Source organism: Tupaia chinensis, unplaced genomic scaffold (genome assembly GCF_000334495.1).
Source record: "Tupaia chinensis unplaced genomic scaffold, TupChi_1.0 Scaffold000001_1, whole genome shotgun sequence".
NCBI lineage: Eukaryota > Metazoa > Chordata > Mammalia > Scandentia > Tupaiidae > Tupaia > Tupaia belangeri.
This window is the reverse complement of record NW_006159427.1, coordinates 868,642-893,403: the sequence shown is the minus strand read 5'-3', so window position 1 is coordinate 893,403 and position 24,762 is coordinate 868,642. Positions and strand designations below refer to the sequence as shown.

At 40.0% G+C, this 24,762-nt stretch overlaps 1 protein-coding gene across 1 annotated transcript in view; it reads left to right on the top strand.

Annotated features, from left to right (window-relative positions):
* The window catches only part of CUNH10orf67 (chromosome unknown C10orf67 homolog), a 195,783-nt gene that overhangs the window by 166,333 nt on the left and 4,688 nt on the right, over positions 1–24,762 (top strand). The window contains exons 15-16 of the mRNA XM_027771097.1: positions 5,655–5,735; positions 5,837–5,897. Of these exons, the coding sequence (XP_027626898.1) occupies positions 5,655–5,735; positions 5,837–5,897 (142 nt within the window). The remainder of the gene's footprint in view (positions 1–5,654; positions 5,736–5,836; positions 5,898–24,762) is intronic.

Genomic DNA, 24,762 nt, shown 5'->3' with positions numbered 1-24,762 from the left:
GCCAGACAGACAGAGAGAGACATAGAGACAGAAAGCGAGAAATCACCCCCCAGGGGGGATGGTCATGCCGCAATCCCTTCTCCTCCATTCTCCTCTCGGTATCTTGGGCATGCACGCACACATGCCCAGCGTTAGTTTTAAGCCACCGGGTCCGGGACGCGAACCGCAGTCAACTACGTGGGAGTCCAGCAACATAGCCATTACGCTAACTGCTGGTTCCCGGTTGAAACTGTTTTTCACTTAGCACTTTGAATATATTTTCCCATTCTTCCCTTGCTCGCATTGTTTCTGATGAGAGATCTGAGGTTAGCTGATAGGATAACTTTTATAAGTAACCTGACGTTTCTCTCTTGCCAATTTTAGTATCTTGTCTTTGTCTGTAGATTTGGCCAGTCTGGCTAGGATGTGCCTTGGAGAAGATCTTCTTGGGTTGATTCTATTAGGGGTCCTTTGTATTCTTGGGTCTGGATATTTGAATGCCTCTTTAGATTTGGAAAGTTTTCTTCCAAGATTTCATGGAATAGATTATCAATGTCCTTATTAGTTTCCTCACTTTCTGTGATTCCAATTATCTGAATGTTTGGGCACTTAATGCTGTCTAGTATTTCTCAGAAGGTATTCTCATTTTGGGGAGTTATTTTCTCAGCTTTTTTGGTTGTTTTTTTCTAGCTCAGAGGTTTTGCTTTCAACATCTGAGATTCAATTTTCTGCATGGACTAATCTGCTTTAAATACTTTTGAGGGACATTTTGATTTCCTGAAGGGCAGCCTTCATCTCTAATAGCTCCATTTGATTCTTTTTTATGGTGTGTATTTCTTCTTTCAGATCTTGAAAGAACTTCAACACCTCCTGAAACTGGTTGTCTCTTTCCTCCAGCGTCTTCTAGAGTTCATTATCTCTCAGCTCTTGCATCTCATTTAGTTTTGTCACTATGAATATTCTGAAGTCTTTATCAGACATTTCCATGAATTCTACTATACTGTCTATAGATGATGAGGGATTGTTCTTTTCCCTTAGGGGAGAGATATTTTCTTGGTTTCTCGTTTCTTGTGCCTCTGCTGTTGTTTCTGATCATTCTGTGGCAAAATCTCTCCTCCACAGTGGTTTGCAATATGGTATCAACAGTCAGATTAGGAGTTCAGATTTATAGAAAGAAATTTCTTCGTTAAAGCAGGAGGTTCAATAAGCATTGAGGAATTCAATGAATCTAAAAGGATTCAGATGCTTGGCTACTGTGCACCGAAGCCTATATAGACATTAAGTGTGTGGAGAGGGAAGCTTAGAGTAAGAAAGTAAGATTAAAAAATATAAGCAAAAAGAAAAAAAAAACTAGAAAAATACTATCAAAAAAGAGAAAAAATGAAAAAACCGCATAGCGCGTACCAGGACACACCTCAGATCTAAAATGGCTTCTGAAATTAACAAGTGTAAGAAAAAGCCCAAGCTGAGGAGAGGTGCTTGAAAATTTAAAAAAAAAAAGTTAAAAATTTAAAGGGAGAACAGAGCATGAGATAGACAGAGAGACAGACAGCCAGAGACAGAGAGAAGACAGAGGTTGTCCTACCTTGTCTGAATATTTTGGGAGTCTAGGAGATGGGTTTAGAGCATGGCTTCTCTCCTGTTTTCACATTTTTAATGATCTAAAATGGGTTTCATTGTAGCTTTAACATTGATTTCTCTAATAATTAACTATGTTGATCATACTTGGTTATTTGGTTATTGGCCATTCTTAGATCTTTTGTGAACAATCTATTCAGGACTTTTTTTTAATGTGGCAAAATACACATAACAGGAAAATTATCATCTTAACCATTTTTTAAAGAATTCTTTTATTTACTGTTATTTGTTGTAATTTTTTTTTTTTGGAGAGGTTTTTGCTATAGGGTGCATGCACTCTCCAGAAAGACAAGAGAGGGACAGAGAGACAGAAAGCAAGAAATCACCCCCCAGGGGGGATGGCCACACTGCAATCCCTTCTCCTCCATTCTCCTCTCAGGATCTTGGGCACGCACGCACATGCACCCGGCATGAGTTTAAGCCACCAGGTCTAGGACTTGAACCATGGTCGACTACATGGTAATCCAATGACATAACCATTTTGCCCACTGCTGGTCCCTGTAATTATTATTTTTTAAAGTTGACTAGGAGAGATGGAGACAGAAAAGGAAAGTGAGAAAACAAGCGGCCAGGTCCAGGATGTAAACTGCGGTCTGCCATGTGGGAATCCAGCACCTTAACCACCATGCCACCTGCCAGCCCCCATTCGAACAGTTTTCAAGTGTATACATTCAGTAGTGTTGAGTACATTCATAATTTTGTGCAACCAAACCCCTGTACTCTTTTCTTCTCGCAAAACGAAACTCTAGGAACCAGCAGGTGATAATGGTTATGTTGTTGGACTCCCATGTGGTCGATGGCAGTTCGAGTCACAGCCCTGACCCTGAGTACATATATGTGCGTGCCCAAAATCCCAAAAGGAGAATTAAGGAGAAGAGATTGCAGTGTGACCACCCCCCCCGGGGGGTAATTTCTTGTTTTCCGTTTCAGTTTCTCTGTTTCTCTCTAGTGAGCACATGCACCCTGTAGCAAAAATCCCTCTCTAAAACAAACAAACAAAACAAAAAACTGAAACTCTATACTCATTAAAACAGCTCTCCAGTCCCCTATGCCTACACTTTGGTTTTTCTAATTGTTATTGAGGTATAGACATTTGTTATATATCCTGGATACAAGTCCTTTTTCAGATAAATGCAGTGCTTTTTTTTTCTCGGTCTGTAGTTTTTCCTTCCACATTCTGAACAGTGTCCTTTTTTTTTTTTTTTTTTGGAGAGGTTTTTTTTTCGCTATAGGGCGCGTGCACTCGCCAGACAGACAGAGACAGACATAGAGACAGAAAGCGAGAAATCACCTCCCAGGGGGGATGGTCACACCGCAATCCCTTCTCCTCCATTCTCCTCTCAGGATCTTTGGCACGCACGCACACGCGCCCGGTGTGAGTTTTAAGCCACCGGGTCCAGGACGCGAACCGTGGTCGACTACGTGGGAGTCCAGCGACATAGCCATTACGCTAACTGCTGGTTCCCCTGAACAGTGTCCTTTAAAGGTCAGAAGATTTTTTATTTTAATGAAGACCAGCTTAGCTCTTTTTTCTGAGGCAGATCATATTTTCTATGGCTGTGACTGTACCTCACATTTTATATATACTTCTAGATACCTTTTATAATTCGACTTTGGACTTTCTTTTCCCATCGAATTTTACTGGTTCCTTTTTTTCTAGATTAATTGACTGTGTATGTATGAGTCTATTTCAAAGCTATTTTTTTCTGTTTTGTTGGTTTATTTGTTGGTCCTTTTGCCTATAGCATACTATCTTCATTTATAGCTTTATAATAAGTCTTGAAATCAGGTAACACATCCTTCCATTTTATTCCTCTTTGTCAAGATTGTCTTGGCAGTTCTGTCCTTAGTACTTCCACATACTTTTAGAATCGGTAAATAAATATCTAGTAAAAAATAAACTGCTAGGATTTTGGTTGGGATTTTTATTGTATTTTTTTAGTCTCTTTAGCCAATGGTTTGTCATATCTGTTCTAAATACATCAATGACATAGATTTCTTTTTCAGCTTTAAAGTTATGCCTTATGGCAAGCTGGTAAATAGAGTTGTTCAGCTAAACTTGACCAGAATTGTGTTTTTTGTTTCATATGTCATATATGTTATGATTCTTTTTCTTTTTACTTTGCCATAGGGTGCATGCATTTAGAGCGAAGAGAGAAAGAGAGAGGGAGAGAGGGAGAGAGAGAGAGAAAGAGAAACTGAGACACCACTCCCCATTGGTGATGGCCACGTCACAATTCCTTCTCTATTTCTGCATTTGGGAGAAAAACACACAGAGCACTTGTGCATGCATGCCCAGGATCCCAAGAGGAGAATGAAGGAGAAGGGATTGTGGCGTGATCATCCCCCCTGGGGATGCTCTCTCACTTTCTCTCTCTCTTTCACTGTCTCTGGTGAGATCAAATGCCCTATAGCAATTTTAAAAGTATATATATTTAGTATGTCATTAAAAAAAGAAAAAGTGCTGCTTATTATACTGTGACACCTCATCTATTGGAAGCACCCCAATTTTAGGGATGTAAAAATATTAGAATTCTAAGTCTTAGAGTGGACAAAATAGGATATCACGTAATACTATTAGCATAAGTTAAAATACATGCACGTCATTTTACATTTTTGCAAGAATCATATTTAAATAAAACACACATATAAAATATTTAAATAGTTTATTTTAGGAACAACAAAAATGGAATGATAGCAGACTAGGGGAATAGAAAAATACATGGAAACACACATACCAACAAAGGCAAAGTCTTGAATTGAGAAAAATTCACATGAATCCTGTTATATCTGTAAATTCAAATCTTTTTTTTTTTTTTTTTTGAGAGGTTTTTGCTAGAGGGCACGTACACTCGCCAGAAAGACAGGGATCTTGAGCACGCACGCACACCGCCTGGTGTGAGTTTAAGCCACCGGGTCCGGCACTCAAACCACAGTTGACTACGTGGGAGTCCAGCGACATAGCCATTACGCCAACTGCTGGTCCCTCAAACCTTTTTATAAATAAGCATGTTTAGCGTATCTTTGATCTTTTCCACCTGCACATTTTTAATGTTGTGATTTACTTTGCAATGTATGATACTGGCAACAGTTCCACCTGCATGCTGCCGTTCTGTTTTCCACCCGAAAAAAATGTTTTTGGGTTTTTATAACCATTCATCTCTTGGGAACCAGGACTTCATTGCTGTAGCCACCAGTAGACAGGAAGTGCTGGAGATGACCTTGTGATTCCTGACCAGTTGCAAACTGTAGGGACAATTAAAAGGAAATAAGTCAGAAGAGACACTGAGGAAAACATTTTTCTTGACTTTTTCTCTCAAAGTGGTCTGAATAAAGAATGAGCTCTATCCCACTGGTTTATTTACTTATTATTTATTTATTTTGGAATCTTCTTCCAGGAGAATGCACATGCTCACCAGAGACAGAAAAAGAGAGGGAGAGAAAGCGTCCCCCCAAAGGGGAAAGATCACACTGCAATCTCTTTTCTAACATTCCTCCATTCTATCAGGATTTGGGGCACAAATACACACACACCTGGTGTAGTTTTCAAGTCTCCAGGGCTAGGAATCAAACATGGTTGGCCATGTAGGATCCAATCTAAGCCTTAATCACTACACTGTGGGGCTCACCAATATCCCATTGACTTAAAAGAAAGGATTTCTCAAGGGACCACAGCGTAATGGCTATGTCGCTGGACTCCCATGTAGTTGACCGCAGTTCACGTCCCGGACCCAGTGGCTTAGAATTCACACCGGGCACGTGTGCGTGTGTGCCCAAGATCCCAAGAGGAGAATGAAGGGGAAGGGACTGCAGCATGGCCATCCCCCCTGGGGGGTGATTTCTTGCTTTCTGTCTCTCTCTGTCTGTCTGGCGAGCGCACGCACCCTATAGCAAAAAAAAAAAAAAAAAAAGAAAGGATTTTCTAAACATATCTGAGCATAGTTCCCATGTCTAGGTTATCTAAGGACACTTACATTCATTCACTTCAACTATTATTTCTCCTTGATAACACAAGACATCCTTTTTGTGTCTTTCAGAAAGTAAAACCCTTATTTGTGCAGCCTAAAGTGAGCTCGATAACAGATACATCATCTTCGAGTAGTTTTCGTACATCTTCGGTAGGTGGCTTATTTCTTTTTCCTATTGAACGTATTTCTTAATTAAACTTAATAGTGATAATATTTAACCTCAGTACTGATACTTCTTGGTTTACCTACAGATAGACAACAAATACATAGATACAGTCAGCGAACAGTTATCCATACGACGTACATCAAAAGGTAAAAATGTTTATTGTTGGAAAAGAGGTTCATACACGAAATGGAACTTATCTATAGTAACTGCACTTTTCATTTTTACCCAGAGGCATTTGGCAATCTCGATGAATCCATCACTTTATTCACCCACTTTATAAAACCAATGCATAGATAAGCTGTGTGAAAGAATGCTAATATATTGGGTTGTCAGAAAAGTCATGAGGGTTTTTTGTTTGTGTGTTTTTTGTTTTTTTTTTGCTGGGTGTGTGCGCTTGCTAGAGAGAGAAAAAGAGACAGAGACAGTGAGACGAAAAGTGAGAAATTATCCCCCAGGGTGGATGGCCTCGCCACAATTCCGTCTCCTCCATGCTCCTGGGATTTGGGGCATGCATGCACACGCGCCTGGTGTGATCTTTAAGCCACTGGGTTCAGGACTCGAACTGCAGCTGGTCATGTAGGAGTCCAATGATGTAACTGCTATGCCATCTGCCAGGCCCATGACATATTTTTCTGTGCAAAGATGTATCCTGACTTTTCCACCAACCCAATATATTTCTGAGTATCAGTCACTGCTAATTTAAAATGAATTGCCTCACACTTCAAAACCAGGCACTCTGGGCCAGCCGGCTGTGTGGTGGTTAAGGCAGCTGGATCCCACATAGCCAACTGCACAGTTTGAGCCCTGGACCCAGTAGTTTGTGAAACACACCAGGTACTTGTGTGCCCAAAATCCCAAAAGGGGAAGAGATAGAGAAGGGATTGTAGCATGGCCATTCAAACTGTCTCAGTTTGAATTCTTTCTCTTTTTTATTAAATTGCCAACATACCTGATGCTCCTGTTTAATTCCTGTTTTTTCCAGTTTAATAATTAGAAGTACAACTACTGGGCTGTTGGAAAAGTCATGATGCACTTTTGCATAGAGAACCATCATAACTTTTCCCACAACCCAGTATTTCCTGCCAACTTTATCTACCGTAAGTCTAAACTGGACTCTTGAAACTGGAAGTAGCCTTTGTCTATAAGTTTCTGTAAGTCTGTTTTTTAAGAATTATTTATTTTATTTTACTTGTTATTATTATTTATCTTTTAATTTGACCAGTGAGAGAGACAGAGAGTGTGAGAAAGGGAAAGGGAGAAAGCAAGTCACCAGGTCATGGGTATGTGCATGCCGGGAATCCCAAGAGGAAAATGGAAGAGAAAGAGATTGCAGCATGACCATCTTCCTTGGCCGGTGATTTCTTACTTTCTCTCTCTCTGTACCTTTGGTGAAGCACATGTACCCTACAGGAAAAATCTTTCTCTCTTAAAAAAAAGAAAAATATTGGTATTTCAGCAAACACAACTCTTCAAGCTCTTAGAGTATTGCCAAGGTTGAGCACCCCTTCAGGCCTCAAGGGTTTCATATCTCATTTGTGTTTTCAAGCACTGATTCACAAATACATTTTAAAGACGCGTTAGCTACCTGGTCACCATGTATCTGACTTACAGACACATCTTTACATGCTATGACATGGGGGTGGGAGTAATGTCACCTACCTGGTGACAGACCCCAAGTTGATCTTTCTAAAGTCATCGTTTATTGTGTTACATATGTAAGCAGGATATTAATATCACAAAGGTCCTTTGGAACATTACCCTCCCTGTTGCATCCTCAGTGTTGCCTAAAAGGCAGGTTCTGAGGTTGCACTTCTGCACCACCAAATACTTTTTAAAATTATGTAGAGCTAACATTGTGTGTGGGTAGATACTGTTCTGACTTTCAAGTTCAACTCGATTCCTCACAAAAACCCCATGAGGTAGGTCCTCTTGCTTTGCCCCGTTTTACACACAGGACCGTTGAACACAGAGAGGTTTCATAAACTGCCCGGGTTATGCCACAAAGAAGTGGAGCCTCATGATTCAAACCCAGGCAGTGCAGTGCAAGAGCCGTGCCAGCGATCAGGCAGCTACACCGACCTGCCCCAGGGCTCACCACCACAGCGTGCTGTCCCGTTTTCGACACACGATGGGAAAATACACAACTAATGCAAAGAGCGTGGGTTTGTGAGGCCGGCAGCCTGTTGTTCCCGTCGCCAAAGAACTTCTTGCTCACTGGTGACTTTGTCTCAGTTCCCTCTGCAGTATAAACTGAAGTGGTCACCGGGAGTTCCTTAAGAGGATGAAATAAGATAATATTTGCCTAGCTAATCCTTCTACTTATGATGTGCCTAGCTAATCCCTCTACTATATTAGCCATTCCTAATATAATCTCAAACTGAGTCTGGCAAATCTACATTTTAACCCACTCCAAGACAGCCACAATGCCCTAAGCTAAGCAAACGAATTCAAAGAACTAGTTTCTTTTGTTTGCCTAATAACTAATTTTCTACCAGACATACATAAAAACAAAATCGAGCATTAGTATCAAAACACACCATAGATGTTTTGAAAAGAGTGAGTTAAATATGAATAAAGAGTTTAAAACAATGTTATCTCTGCGCTGCTCTCTAACAAAGTGGTTAAGGGAGCTGGATCTTACATGGCCAACCACAATTCGAATCTCAGCACCTGTGACTTGAAAAACATGCCAGGTATGTTTATGTGCATGTCCAAAAGTCACAATAGGATGGAGACATAACCAGACCCCCACATGGGGGTGCTTTCTTCCTCTCCCCATCTCTGGCTGGCAACCACATGCAAACTCTGGCAATTAAAAATAATAATAATAAAAATGTAAAAAAATGAAACAGTATCCTCTCAGGTGCTATGTCCTTCAGTGAAAATTATGTTTTTGCTATGTTGCAAGTTCTAAAGATTCTAAAGAGAACAGTTGTTCATGCAAAATGCAAAGTTTAAGAGATAAATTCCTGATAACTATAAGAGAATAAAAATGAAGCACAATACCACCTGCAGAATTTCAAAGCTTTTTTTTTATGCAGTAGTAATTATCCCAAGAGAGCACAGGTAACATTATTAATTTGTTTGCTGCTTACCTGTGATAAAATTTGGGATCTGAGCAACCCATTGTGTACTGTGCTCTGCCCCAGATTTTATGTACTCAAGAAGACCTTTCTCACAGTCCAGTAATTAGGTGCTATTGACATTGTAATCTTTGGAAATGTTCTTAATGAGCCCAAAAGACACGGATCTCATAGATAAAACCTCAAAGTAACAGTGACTCTTTAAGTGGCTTGTCAGGAAGAGAAAGCTCAAACATCAGTATCTGAAATACAGGAGAAACCCAAATTTAAACCTAGATTACATTGTGTCGTTAATTCTCTGAGACCTCAAGGGAAGAAACATCCAAGAAGTGATTTGAAAGGCTTTTGAAGAATAATAGAATCATTGTCATATATTTGCTGTCTTTTAAGAGCCTTTCTTTTTACTCTTTGAATCTTTGGGATAGTATTTTTTTTTTATATTTTATTTGGAATAGTATTTTTATAAGTGTATTTTCCACCAATTTATAAAGGTAAATAATAATTGAAAGTGGAATCTAGTTGCTCCTGTTGTTCTAAATACAAAAATAATTTTCTAAATCACACAAGAAATTGCAACTTAATGAAAAGAAATGCTTGGATTGTCAGCTGTAATTAATATAATTTGGTAAAATTTTCACATTTATATTCAAAAGCACATTTTATAATATGACTATATAATTGCATATATAAACAGTATATAACATAGTATTATTTAGCATGTAATTGATGGCTATTAAAATGTGAGAATTCACTAAATGTATTAAGGGTCTGTACATGTTAATAATGTCACCCTGTGTCTCCTGCATTCTTTTTTTTTTTTTAAAGAATTATTTTATTTACCTTTATTTATTTATTTATATTTCTTCATTTGACCACAGAGGGACAGAGTGAGAGAGAGAGAAAGTGAGAACGCAAGCTGCCAGGTCCAGGACTCGAACCACGGTCAGCCATGTGGGAGTCCAGCACCCTTAACCACCATGCCACCAGCCGGCCCCTCTCCTGTGTTCTTTATTGTCACCAATTATCTATTATTCAAATGTATATTCCTAGATTATATGTGTCACCTTTGTCTTTGAGATTTGAGCTGATTCTGAACTACTTTTCCTTAAGAATTTTCCTTTCTTTTTTATGCACTTATTCTAGAAATCATTTCTGCTTGAAGTATAGAATTTAGGATATTCATTTATCTTTCTAAATTCTCAATGGCATAGAAAAGAGTCAAGATGAGCAATTAGATTACTGAAGTAATGACCAAAAGAGACTCTGTCTCATTGAAACTCTGTCCATGGGTCAGATAGGAGATGGAAAGATATGAAAAATTAAAAGGAAAAATATTCCATGTTTTGAAAATACAGTGTTGGGGCCAGCAGGTGGCATGGTGGTTGGGGCGCTAGACTCCCACATGGTCAACCACAGTTTGAGTCGCAGACCTGGCAGCTTACCAGAGTTCACTCTCTCTCCCTCTTTCTTCCTCTCTATCATGAGCACACATGTTCTGGAGCAATGATAAATAAAATTAAGTAATTACTTTTTTAAAAAGAAAGTAGAGTGTTGGGACCAGCAGATAGCATAATGGCTATGTCGCTGGACTCCCATGTAGTTGACTGTGGTTAGAGTCCTGGACCCGGTGGCTTAAACTCACACCGGGCACATGTGCATGCATGCCCAAGATCCCGAGAGGAGACTGGAGGAGAAGGGATTGCGGCGTGGCCATCCCCCCTGGGGGGTGATTTCTCACTTTCTGTCTCTCTGTCTCTCTCTGTCTTTCTGGTGAGCACACACACCTATAGCAAAAATCTCTCCCTCCAAAAAAGAAAATAGAGTCCTAATATTTTAATTAAATAGGTGAGTACTTACTTTAAATTCCTAAGATCATAAAAATTTAATGAAAAAAGGCCAAGACATACATATTAAAATATATTTTCTTAATTTGATGGATCATCTTGTGTTAATTCAGTCTAATGATGCTTCCAGGTATGTGTAAACAATGTTTCATTTGATAAATATCACTAAGCACATTCTTTATTATACTGAAACCCAGTGCTTAGGCATAAGACAGAATGCTTTCCAGTATATGGTTGAGTTCTGCCTGGTTACAAACTTCTAGCTTTAATCTAGAACCTTTATCTTCCTTCCCTCCCTCCCTCCCTCCCTCCCTCCCTCCATAGGGCACATGGGCTCACCAGAGAGAGACACACCGAGAGAGGGACACAGAAAGAAAAAGTACTTACAAAACATGCATTATAAACCACATAAGCCTTTGCGGTAGTAACAAAATGTCAAGTGTTTAATTAGTACAGAGACAAGTGAGAAATTGGACTTAACTTCTTAAATTTAGGAACGATTCTGTTGTAGAAATGGCAAAACGATACAAGATACTGGGCATGGATTCATGCAGATTCATGCACTAATCAGCTGTACCCTTAACTGAGCTTGAAATAACTTCAACCCCAGTTGAAAATCAACATGCACAGGGCCAGCAGGTGGCACAGTGGTTAAGGACGCTGGACTCCCACATGGCCAACTGCGGTTCAAGTCCTGGACCTGGAGGCTTGCTCTCTCACTTTCCCTCTCTCTCTTTCTCTCTCGCTCTGTCCCCCTCTGGTCAAATTTTAAAAAAAAATGAAATGAATGAATAAATAAAAAGTTGAATAAAATAATTCTTTTTTTAAAAAAAGAAAAAGATCGTATAAATATTCCCTTCAACTAAAGGAACCTCAAGTTTGGAAGTTAAAGGAATAAGTCAAGATATTTTTAAAAACTGGTATTTATAGGACCAGCAGATGGAATAATGGTTATATCGCCAGACTCCCATGTAGTCAACTGCGGTTTGAGTCCCAGACCTGGCAGCTTAAAACTCAAGCTGCGTGTGTGTGTTTGTGTGCCCAAGGTCCCCAGAGGACAAGGGAGGAGAAGGGATTGTGGCATTGTCAAAGACTAGAAATGTCCCTGGGCACCAACCCTCAGCCTATCACATTCCTGGCTACTTTAGGTTTAAACTAGACTCTTCATCTTTTTATTTTAGTTTAGTTTAGTTTACTTTAGTTTTAGTTTTTATGTCATTGGGTGCATATGCTCAGCAGAGAGAGACAGAGAGAGAGGGAGATAGAAAGGGAAAGTGAGAAATCACCCCCTGGGGGCGTGGCCATGCTACAATCCCTTCTCTATTCTACTCTCAGGATTTTGGACATGCATGCAGCCATGCTCAGAGTGTTACTCAGGCTACCAGGTCCATGACTCGAACGCAGAGCTGGCCATGTGGGATCCAGCACCTTAACCACCATGTCTCCTGCTAACCTTAGGATCCTCATCTTAAACAGTCACAGGCCCAGCAGGTGGCCCTGTGGTTATGGTGCTGGACTCCCACATGGCTGACAATGGTTCAAGTCCCAAACCTGGTAGCTTGCTTTCTCATTTTCCTTCCGTCTGTCTCTCTCTGTTCAAATTAAAATAATAATGATGATGATGAATAAAATTAAATAAAAATAATTTCTAAAAAGAAAAATAAACAGTCACATATGGTAAAAGTATGTCATAGCAAGAAGCATTTTATATACTATTAAATTCTACACAAATTTAAGCTGAAAGTGACAAAAAAAAGTATGAAATAACTTCATTATTTGTATATTCATATTATTAAGAATACAGTTGGTGAGGGACCAGCAGTTAGCATAATGGCTATGTCGCTGGATTCCCACGTAGTCAACCACGGTTCGCGTCCTGGACCTGGTGGCTTAAAACTCATGCCAGGCGCGTGTGCGTGCGTGCCCAAGATCCCTAGAGGAGAATGGAGGAGAAGGGATTGTGGCGTGGCCATCCCCCCTGGGGGGTGCTTTCTCGCTTTCTGTCTCTCTCTGTCTCTCTCTGTCTCTCTCTGTCTGTCTGGCAAGCGCATGCTCCCTATAGCAAAAACCTCTCCAAAAGAAAGAAAAAGAACAAAAAAAAAAAAAAGAATACAGTTTGTGAAAGGCTGAATTATTTAATAAACACAGTTATGTGAAACTATTTTGTTCTTAATTATAAACTACTAATATTTCAAATATTCAGAAAATACATGTTGAATACTAGCTAACTCTGTTAGGTTTTGGCATGTTTGATTCATTGAAGAAATAAAAGAGTGAGGATAGAGTGGAAGGCCCAGATAACCATTTCCTTCCCTCTGTTCCCAGAGATAACCACTGCCCTAACCTTAGCATATGTCAGTCTCACATAGTTTATGTCAACACACACACACACACACACACATGAACAGCATGTAACATTGTTTGGCATGCTTTCACGCCTTATTTATCAATAGATAATAGTCAAATGTGTCTGTAATTTTTCCCTAAAAATGTTATCTTTTTAAATTTGTTTATTTTAGGTTTTTGCCATAGGGCGCATGTGCTTGATGGAGAAAGACAGAAAGAGACAAAGGGAAGGTGAGAAAGCACCCCCATGGTGGGGGGCAAGGCCACGCTGTAGTCCTTCTTCATACTCCTCTCAGGATTTTGGCCACATAAGCACATATGCCCAATGTGAATTTCAAGCCACCAGGTCCAGGAGTCAAATAGCAGTCAGCCGTGTGGGAGTCCAGTGCCTTAACCACCACACCACCTGCTGGTCCTGTTTTTGAAATTTTAATTATAATACTTTGCTTTATATAGCTCAAGTTCATTTATTTTACTTGCCATATAATAAATATATTTCACTCCATGAATATATTCATTCTTCTGCTGATGAGAATTTAGATGATTTTAAAGTTGTTGCATACTTAAACACAAGTGTTATAAACATCCTCATACATTTTTCATAATGACATGCGTAAGAAACTCACCACAGTAAATACTTAGAAATAGAATTGCTAGATATTACCAAGTTGTCCTATTTTTTTGGTTGAATTAACTCATACCAGTCAACTATGAATTTGTATTATTTCATATTCTTACTAACACTGGGGATTGCATACTTTCTAATTATTGCTGATCAGAGTGGTATGAAATTGTCCCTCATTATTTTGGTTGAAATGTCCTGTTGATTATGGAGTATAAGCTAAAATTTTTTGTTATGTAAAGTAAATGTTTGTGGAAAAATGTAAAAATAAATAAATGAAAGAAAAAAAAAAGAAATGTCCTGTTGACTATGATGAGAAACATATTTTATGTTCTTAACCATTTTTGCTTCCTCGTCTTTGAATCTATTGTTATTAACCATTGACTCTATTTCTAATATTGGATGGTTCTTTTTTCTTTCTCGTTTGTGGAGTCTTTATAAATTCTGAATATTAACCCTTTGTCAGTTATATGCTTCACAGATATCATCTCCCTGTGTATGGTATTTTTACTTATTTGATAGCTTTTGTTGAACCAGAGTATTTTTTATTTTTATGTAATCATATTTTTCAATATTTTCTTAAAAATTATTTAATTTAGGAGCTGGCAGATGGTGTGGTGGTTAAGGTGCTGGATTCCCACATGGTTGACCACAGTTCGAGTCCTGGACCTGGTGGCTTGCTTTCCCACTTTCCCGCTCTCTGTCCTTCTCTCTGTCTCTCTCTGGTCAATGTATGTGTTCTATAACAAATTTTAAAATAGTAATAATAATAATAAATAAATAAAATTTAATCTAATCATTCTTTTCTAAAAAGAATTATTATTAATTTTATTTATTATCATTATTATTGTTGTTTTATTTACTTTAACTAGAAAAAGACAAGAGAGAGAAAACAAGCCATCATCCCAGTCTTAAACAATAGTCAGCCATGTGGGAGTCTAGCACCTTAATCACTATGCTAGCTTTCTCCCCCATTTTTCAATCTTTTATTAGTTTTTCTTTTTTTGCCTTTTTAAAAGTTGTTAAGACTTTATTTTTTAATTATTTAATATTGTTACTTTTTTTTTTTTTTTTTTTTTGCTATAGGGCACGTGCGCTCGCCAGACAGACAAAGAGAGACAGAAAGACAGAAAGTGAGAAATCACCCCCCAGGGAGGATGGCCATGCCGCAATCCCTTCTCCTCCATTCTCCTCTCGGGATCTTGGGCACGCACGCACACACGCCCAGCGTGAGTTTTAAGCCACCGGGTCCGGGACGCAAACTGCGGTCGACTACGTGGGAGTCCAGCGACATAGCCATTACGCTAACTGCTGGTCCCACTTATTAATATTTTTTAATTTGACCAGAGAGAGAGAGAGGGAAAGCGAGAACGCAAGCCACCAGATCTGGGACTTGAACTGTGTTCTGCCTTGAGGGAGTCCAGCACCTTAATCACCATACCACCTGCTGGCCCCTGTTTTTTTTTCCATTTTTTTGAAAAACTTTCTGTCCAAGTTTATAAAGAAAATCTCACTTTGTCTTCTAAAAATATTACATGTTTTGGGCCAGCTCAATAACCTGATGGCTAAGGTAAACAGATCCCACATGGTTGGTCATATGGTTCAAATCTCAGACCATGTTGTTCAAGTCCCAGACCCTGCGGCTTGAAAGACACCCAGGCACATGTGCGTGTGTGCCCCAAATCCTGAATAGAGAGTGATGGAGAAGAGATAAGAGATTGCAGCATGACCCTTCCCCATGGGGGTGCTTTTTCCTTTCCCTCTCTTTCTGTCTCTCTCTGGCAAGTACACATGACCTCTAGGGGGAGAAATAAAAGAAAGAAAAAAAAATATATATATATATATAATTTCATTGAGTCCTCCTGGCTATCACTGTGATACGGTTTTTATTGATATGGCACTTCATGTATCTTCTGTAATAATGCTTTATAATATCTTCATAAAATCTTTATACATAATGTATTAGATTCATTCCTAAGTAACTTAGATATGTTAATAAGTAACTTTATTGCTATTATGAGTGGAAATATTTTTGTGAAATATTCTAAATGTCTATTAGTGCTGAATGTTTTTATGCTTTGATCTTGTGTCCAGCAAACTTGTTGAACTCTATTGGTTCTAATAGCTTGTCTGAAAAGTATCTTATCATTTTTTATTTAGACAATCATATCTATCATTTAAAAGACTTACCTCATCTCTCCTTTTAAGAATAGTTTATTTAATTACATTTGTTATTATTATTTTTTTAAATCAGAGAGAGAGAGAAAGTAAGCTTCCAGGTCTGGGACTCTAACTGCAGTTGGCCATGTAAGAGTCCAGCACTCCAACCATCACACCACCTGCTAGCCCTGAAACTTATCTTTTCTATATATCTCTTATTTTTTCCTTTCTTATTGCACTGGCTAGGATCTCCAATATTACAATAGATTAATCAGTAGCACTCTTATCTTGTTTCTGTCTCTAAAATATCATTTCTCAAATGTCACCTCTAAGTATGTTGCTCATTGTAGATTTGTCATAGATGTTATTTATGAGGTCAGTAAAGTAATCTTTTGTACACAGGTGCTAAAAACATTAATGGCTAATTTTTATTTGCTGATTCTCCCCTCTACTTATTGATCTGATAATTGTGATCTTCCTTCTGAAATATAATGTTAATGTTAAAATACATTAATACATTTTTCTCATATTCAGTTATACTTTTATTTTCTAATTTTTTTGTGTACATGATAACTTTAATTTTCCAGTATTTTATTTAGGATTTTTTCCCTGAATTTCTTTATATTTCTTCCCATGAACTACTTTTATGTAGTATGTGTATAAAGATTATATTAGACTCATAGAAAGAACTGGCTCATTCTATCTGTTTTTTTAGACTATTTTTCTTTAATGATCAGTTATTTAATTAGTTTCTTGGCAAAAAACAAACAAACAAAAAATCGTAGAACACCAATTTGTGAGGATAAACTCCATTTGTAAGTGCAAACACAGATCATAAGTAGCCCTGGAGCTGAGGAACAGCTTTGATTTTTGGTAAAATTGTTGAGTCCACAGCTTTCTGATCAACCTTGCTCTGCTCTGTAATCTCATATTTCTCCTTCTCTGTGTTGAAGATCTCACTTTCCTGGTGTCTGGGCTTCTGCAAGCTTCTTTTCCTTTCTTTTTTTTTTTTTTTGGGGAGGTTTTTTGCTATAGGGCGCGTGCGCTCGCCAGCCAGACAGAGAGAGACAGAGAGACAGACAGAAAGCGAGAAATCACCTCTTCTCCTCCATTCTCCTCTCGGGATCTTGGGCACGCACGCACACGCGCCCGGCGTGAGTTTTAAGTCACTGGGTCCGGGACTCGAACCGCGGTCGACTATGTTATGTGGGAGCGACATAGCCATTACGCTAACTGCTGGTTCCCAGCTTCTTTTTCTTGAAGTGGGCATCAGTGAGGTGTTTTGGGATTTTTACTTTGCTAATATCAATTTTCTCAGAGGTGGTGATAACAAATTTCTAGTGTGTTCTACTTAGTGGAACTCTATTGAAGACCAGAAGTCCAGTTATAGAAGTAGCAAACCACTGCTCAGCTGCTGCAGGAAAACCACTCTCTTGCCTCTAGCATCCAGTGAGGATGATCAGATTGGTCCCAGGAGTGATGCTAGCTCGCAGCTTTCTCACAGGCTGACTGAAGAATTTTTTTGCCGTGCCTCAACAGCTTTCGAGGTGCATCTTCAGTAGGATAATACCTAGGCATTTTGTGAAGCTCAGCCACCTGAGTACCACCATTCTTGTCTCCACCAACTGGTTTTGTGACAGTCACAAGAACATTCTTTTTTTTCTTTTCAAACCTTGTTTAGTGGCCCAGTATTTCCTCTTGTACACAGCCTTCCTGGAATACATGGCAGACCAGGAATATCTGCTGATGCCCTGGACTAGGATCAGGTTTCGGCTGCAATGGGGCTTCCCTTTCTTGGGCTTTTCAGCCTTGGGGTCACCCTTTTTAACATTGCCACTGGCAGCTTTCTTGGCTTCAGGTTTCTTCTTAGTATCCTGCTTTAGAGCTTTTTCACCTGCTGTCTTGTATAATGGAAAAGAGAACTCTCTTTTAGACTATTGAAGTTACTTAAAATAGGTATTATTCGGGTCAGCACATGGTTTAGCAGTTATGTTGCTGAACTCCCTCATGACTGACTGCAGTTCGAATCCTGGACCCAGTGGCTTAAAAATCATGACAGACAGGACCAGCAGTTAATGTAATGGCTATGTCGCTGGACTCCCACGTAGTCGACCATGGTTCGAGTCCAGACCTGGCGGCTTAAACTCACACCGGGCGCGTGTGTGTGCGTGCCCAAGATCCCGAGAGGAGAATGGAGGAGAAGGGATTGCGGTGTGGCCATCCCCCTCCGGGGAGTGATTTCTCGCTTTCTGTCTCTCTGTCTCTCTCTGTCTTCCTGGTGAGCGCACGCGCCCTATAGCAAAAACCTCTCAAAAAAAAAAAAAAAAACATGACAGGCATGTGTGCGTGCATGCCCAAGATCTTGAGAGAAGAATGGAGAAGGGATTGCAGTGTAGACATCCCTTCTGGGGAGTGAGTTCTCACTTTCCCTCTCAACTGTCTCTCTCTCTTTCTGGGGAGCATATGGACCCTAAGGCAAAAACTTCTCAAAATTAATTAATTAATTAATTAAAATAGGTATTATTTGTTTGATGATATGAAAGGCTGTCCACTAAACTAGGAAAGTAGCCTTTTTGAAGTCCGACAGTATTTTTTAATACAAATTTATTTTCTTTAATAGCTGTTAGCTTCCTCTTTCTTTTGTTTTTTTTTTTTTTGGAGAGGTTTTTGCTATAGGTCGCGTGAGCTCACCAGACAGACAGACAGAGAGATAGAAAGCGAGAAATCACCCCACCCCACCCCGTGGGGGATGGCCATGCAGCAATCCCTTCTCCTCCATTGTCCTCTTGGGATCTTGGGCATGCAGACATATGCACCTGGTGTGAGTTTTAAGCCACCGGGTCCAGGACTTGAACCACGGTTGACTTCATGGGAGTCCAGTGACATAGCCATTACGCTAGCTGCTGGTCCCAGCTTCCTCTTTCTTTTAAAGACTGGGTTGCACTGTGTTGTAATCCTCCTGCATAAGACTCACAGCTTGAATTAGAGGCACAGGCTACCACACTCAGCTCTTTTTTAGTCTCCTTGTTGCCAAGACCAGCACTGAGCTTATGATGCTTCCCCCCAGTCTTCCTGAATGGCTGGGATTACAGGCACACCATCAATCCCAACCTTTAGATTGGACCAGGAACTGAACTTGAGACTCCCATGAGGTCCTAGCCCATGGAGGACAGCATCTTTGCAGCATACACTACCACTACTAAGCCAATATACCCTATTAAAAAAAATAGTTTTTGCATAGGGCACATGTGTTCACCAGAAAGAGGGAAAGAAAGAGAAATCATCTCCCAATGAGTATGGCCACATCCCAATCCTTTCTCCTCCATTTTCCTCTGAGGATTTTGAGCACGCATGCACACATGCCTGATGTGAATTTCAAGCCACCTAACCTGGGACTTGAACCATGGTTAGTCATGTGGCTCCCATATAGGAGGAGTCCAGCACCTTATCTACCATGCTACCTGCTGGCTTTTCCTTCTTAGGATTTTTGGGCACACATGCACACATATCTACTATGTTTTTTAAGCTGCAGGATCTGGGACTCTAACCATATAGATCCTGCTACTGTAACCACCACATGGGCCTTCTACTGGCTCTTACATTTCATAGTTTTTTTAGGTTTAGTTCTCAGTTGCTTGGATGACTGAATTCTTCAGTACTGCCTTCCAATTTTCTAATTCTCTCTTTAGCTGTGCCAATTTATACCATATTTTAGTGTTATAGAGACTTTTTTCCAAAATTTTTACTTGTTCTTTTCACATTTTCACATTTTGCTATAGGGTACATGTATTCTCTGGAGACACACACACACACACACACACAGAGAGAAAGTGAAAAAGCACCCCTCAGGGAGTATGGCCATGCTTCAATCCCTTCTTTTTCATTCACCTCTTGGGATTTGGGGTACGTACACAAAGCTGTCCAGCATATTTTTCAAGCTCTTGGGTACAGAACTCAAACTGCACAGTTGGCCACATGGGGTCCAGCCACCTTAACTTCCATGCTGACTGGCCCCTTGCTTTTATTTTTTTAATGAAACTATTGATTATCTCTTTGAGCATACTGAACACAAAATTTTAAATCTTTTTCAACTATTTTATCAACTTAAATTTTATCTGGAATGAATTAATGTCCTGATAGCTTATCTTGCTATTGTCTTTCCTAGTATTCTGTTCTTCTGTGTATTTTAAAACTTTGGTTTGCAGGCTCAAGTCTGTCTCTCTCTTCCCTCGCTCTTGCTCTCTTTCCACCTGAATATAGTATTTCTTGAATAAGGTTCTAGGATAGGACCTTAGTTAGTTTCCAGTTCACATGACAATGTAGGGTGAGGAGCTCTGCCATTTACTGCTCACCCTGGAGCCTGATGGGTTAGAATGCTTCCCCTTCTCACCCATCCTCCTGACAGGTTAGAATGCTTCCCCTTCTAGCCTTCAAGATATGTTTCTAGCATTAAGGGATTAGATGTGATGAGCTTGGGGAAATAACGTACCTGCCATGCTCCTGGCACTTAGTATGTGATTAGTAAATGTTTGGTAAAACCAAACCTGAAGTGCACTCCATTCAGACTCACATCTGTCATGACTATCTCATCATATATACTCCCAGACTTCAGAATGCCTGCCACCTGCCCGGTGCTCTCCTCAATAATCCTGCCCATGCCTCCTTTTCTTACTCTCTTCTCCCCTTGCCCTCTGCTTTAAAAATCATTTATTTATTTGACTTTTTAAGTTGGCTGAAGAGCACATGCACTCACCAGAGAAAGAGAGAGAGAGAGAGAAAGTGAGAAAGCAAGTTACCAGGTCCAGGACTCAAACTACAGTCAGCCATGTGGGAATCCAGAGCCTTAACCACCAAGCCACCGCTCCTCTGTCCTCTGTTGCAACCCTTCCTGAGAGAAATTGGAACCTGCTTTCTCCCTTTCACTGGCTCCAGTATCCTCCATCTGACCCCCCACTTCTCTCCTCATAGCATGGCTCTTCCCTGAATCCAGAATCTGTCAAATGCCAAATAACGTTTCTAGTTCTCATCTCACTAACCTCACCCCACCACTGTGTTACAACTGAGTATCCCTTAATTCTTTTATTTTAATAAAACAGCTTTATCAAGGTATAAGTGACAAAGGTTAAATATGTTTAAGTGAAGTGATCAATCCAAGCAAGCCAATTACCATATTCATCACCTCACACAACTACCATGACTCTTCCTTCTCCTCCTCTTCTCCCCCTCCATCATCTTCTTTGGTGGAAGGAACATTTAAGCGCTACCTTCTTAACGAACTTCTAGTATGCAATGTAGTGTCATGAACTACAGTCACCCTGCTGTACATTAGATCCCCAGAATTTATTCATTCCACAGAACTGAAATTGTATACCCTTTGCCCTCATTCTCCAAACATTCTTCTCTTACATTCCAAGACCCAAGCCATCTGATTCTCCTACTTTGTAGAGTATCTTTATCAGTCTCTCCTAGTTGCTCAATTCTACTCCTGCTCTGAGCCTTAAATATTGAGGTCACTAAGGATTTCATTCTTCGGTTTACTTTTTCATACTTCATTGTTTACCTACTTAATCTTTCTTTCTTTCTTTTTTTTGCACAGGTTTTTGCTAGAGGACGCATGTGCTCGCCAGAAAGACAGAGAGAGACAGAGAGACAGAAAGCAATAATCACCCCCCACCCAAGGGGGATGGCCATACCACAATCCCTTCTCCTCCATTCTCCTCTCAGGATCTTGGACACACATACCTGGCATGAGTTTAAGCCACCAAGTCCAGGACTTGAACTGTGGTCGACTACATGGGAGTCCAGTGACATAGCCATTACAACTGTTGGTCCCTACCTACTTAATCTTTCAGTAGATCTCTATAGCTTTCAGGTTAAAACCTGAAAGTTCTTAGGGCTAGCAAGTGGCATGGTGGTTGGGGAACTGAACACCCACATGACTGACCACAGTTTGAGTCCTGGACCTGATGTCTTGTTTTCTCACTCTCTCTCTGGTCAAATTTTTAAAAGCCATAATAAATAAAATTAAATAAATAATTATTTAAAAAAACAAAACAAAAACCAAGTTCCTCAGTTTTGCTTAGAAGACCAGACATAACCCCCGCACCCATCTCCCCTTCGTGTGCTCTCTGACCTAGTCAACATCTGACACAGATCCTGCAGGGCCATGCTTCTGTGCCTTTATACATGTCTCCACGGGGCGGAATCTTCTGCCTGCTCTCACTGGGCCCACTCATTCTATGGTCCTCTGGCTGTCGATTTTATCAGGCTGTCTGCTGGGATGACAGGGTAGCCAGATCTCATGCCTCTCAGCCTTAAAGAGACTGCCCCAGGCTTGTGTTCACGGTTCTCCAGAGCAGCATGGGAGAACAAGCTCTCTGCTGATTTCACGGTCCCCATAGCCAAGACCAGAGATAATGAGGGAGGGAACAGCTAAGGTGTGATACCCAGGAGGTCGCACTACTTAACCTTTTATTTCACCTTCTCTTTTTTAATCAATTCATTCATTCATTCACTCATTCCACAGACTTTATGAACACCTACTATAGGTATAAGCAAAGCCCTAAGCTAGGCACTGAGCATATAGCTACTTTTCTCTGTGCTTGGAATTTACATATATATATAAATATTTTTCAAGGATTATTATTTAATTTTATTATTATTATTCTATTTGACCAGAAAGAAACACAAAGAGAGAGAGCAAGCTGCCATGTCTGGGACTCTAACCACAGTTGACCATGTGGGAGTCTAGCACCTTAATCACCACACCATCTGCTGGCCCCATGGAATTTATATTTTAAGATAGTCTCTCAAAGACTACTACATTCCGTAAAACTCAGACTAGGATTTACAGAGATTCCCTGAAGTAGATTGGGCCTCAGAAGGTCTCTGCATTCTTCACCATTTCTGCTGAGATTCTACCTTGTCATTCAGGATTATCTACTCATAGCCTCTTCCTCCATAAAAGTAATCAAAAAGCAATATATAGAAACAAAATCTTTAAGATATTTTGTCTGTGGGGCTGGCAGGTGGCATGGTGGTTAAGGCGTTGGATTCCCACATGCCCTGCTGTGGTTCAAGTCTCGAACATGGTGGCTTGTTTACTCACTTTCCCTTTCCCTCCGTCTCTATCCCTCTGGTCAGATTAAGAAATAATAATAAATAATATAAATAATTATTTTAAAAAGATATTTTCAGGGTATATATATATTTTTTTTGAGAGGTTTTCGCTATAGGGCACGTGTGCTCGCCAGACAGACAGAGAGAGACAGAGACAGAAAGTGAGAAATCACCCCCCAGAGGGGATGGTCACGCCGCAATCCCTTCTCCTCCATTCTCCTCTCGGGGTCTTGGGCGCACACGCTGGTTCCCAGGGTATATATATTTTTAATTACGATGAAAAAAATACTATATTTGTTTCGTAACCTATAAATTCAAGTATAAAATTGTGTGATGACAGCATTTCCATTAAATATTTAAGTGTCAAAGGTGAGTTACAGGGGCCAGCAGGTGGCATGGTGGCTAAGAGCACTAGACTCACATGGTTGACTGAGGTTCGAGTCCCAGACCTGGCAGCTTGGTTTCTCTCTCTCTCTCTCCCCCTTTCCCTCTCTCTCTTTTAAGCATATGTGCCATAGAGCAAAATTAAAAAGTAATAATAATAATAACAAAATTAATCTTAAAAAAAGTTTCCTGGCTGGTCCAATAGTCTAGTGGTCAAAGTACCAGATCCCAAATGGCTGACTGTGATCAGAGACATAGAGACAGAAAGCGAGAAATCACCCCCCAGGGGGGATGGTCATGCTGCAATACCTTCTCCTCCATTCTCCTCTCGGGATCTTGGGCATGTACGCACACACGCCCAGCGTGAGTTTTAAGCCACCGGATCCGGAACACGAACCGCAGTCGACTACGTGGGAGTCCAGCGACATAGCCATTACACCAACTGCTGGTTCCCAATAAAATAATTCTTTAAAAATAAGTGAGTTACAAGAACGGTTAACATTTTAATCCTCAATCCCTAAGTTGCTCACTGGTTCTTTGAATAAAAAGGAACTTGTAACTTCAAGTTCATACTTCCAAAAATTGCATAGATCTAAAGTCCAGATGAAAATCCTTTTAGAAATAACTATCTAAAGTTTCCACATTGAGTGTATTTATTTTTTTTCTAGGATTAGGGCAGATTGCATTGGGAGCCTAGTCTTTCATAAAGAGGGGGGGTGGGGAATAGAGTTGGGCCTTCATTTTCTCACAAAAGGCACAATGCGAAGTGCATCTGTGAACATTGCATAATTTGTTATGTTCTACAAAGAAGGTGGGTTTTTGTTATACACATACCAAAGCTATTTGGTACTGTTTCACCAATGATCTCTATTCAGGACCAGAAAAGAAATTGGCCTCAGAAGAGTGAAAGGAGAGTAAATTTTTCTTTAAAAATTAGATACAGATTATCACTTCAAAATGCAGGAGGGAATTTTACAAGTGACGATGTACTGATTAGCTTTCCAATGGACATCCAGTCCTTTATAAAACGCATACTAGCTGTGGTCAACTGTGACCAATGTGGTTTATTACTCTCCAGAAGAGTTGAACTGAGATTACCCATCTAATTTAATTGAGAAATGTTGGGTGAACTTGAACTGCTTCATGGACATGAATGACCAGAGAATTTATTCGCCGCCTTCTCCTCCATTCTCCTCTCGGGGTCTTGGGCGCACACGCTGGTTCCCAGGGTATATATATTTTTAATTACGATGAAAAAAATACTATATTTGTTTCGTAACCTATAAATTCAAGTATAAAATTGTGTGATGACAGCATTTCCATTAAATATTTAAGTGTCAAAGGTGAGTTACAGGGGCCAGCAGGTGGCATGGTGGCTAAGAGCACTAGACTCACATGGTTGACTGAGGTTCGAGTCCCAGACCTGGCAGCTTGGTTTCTCTCTCTCTCTCTC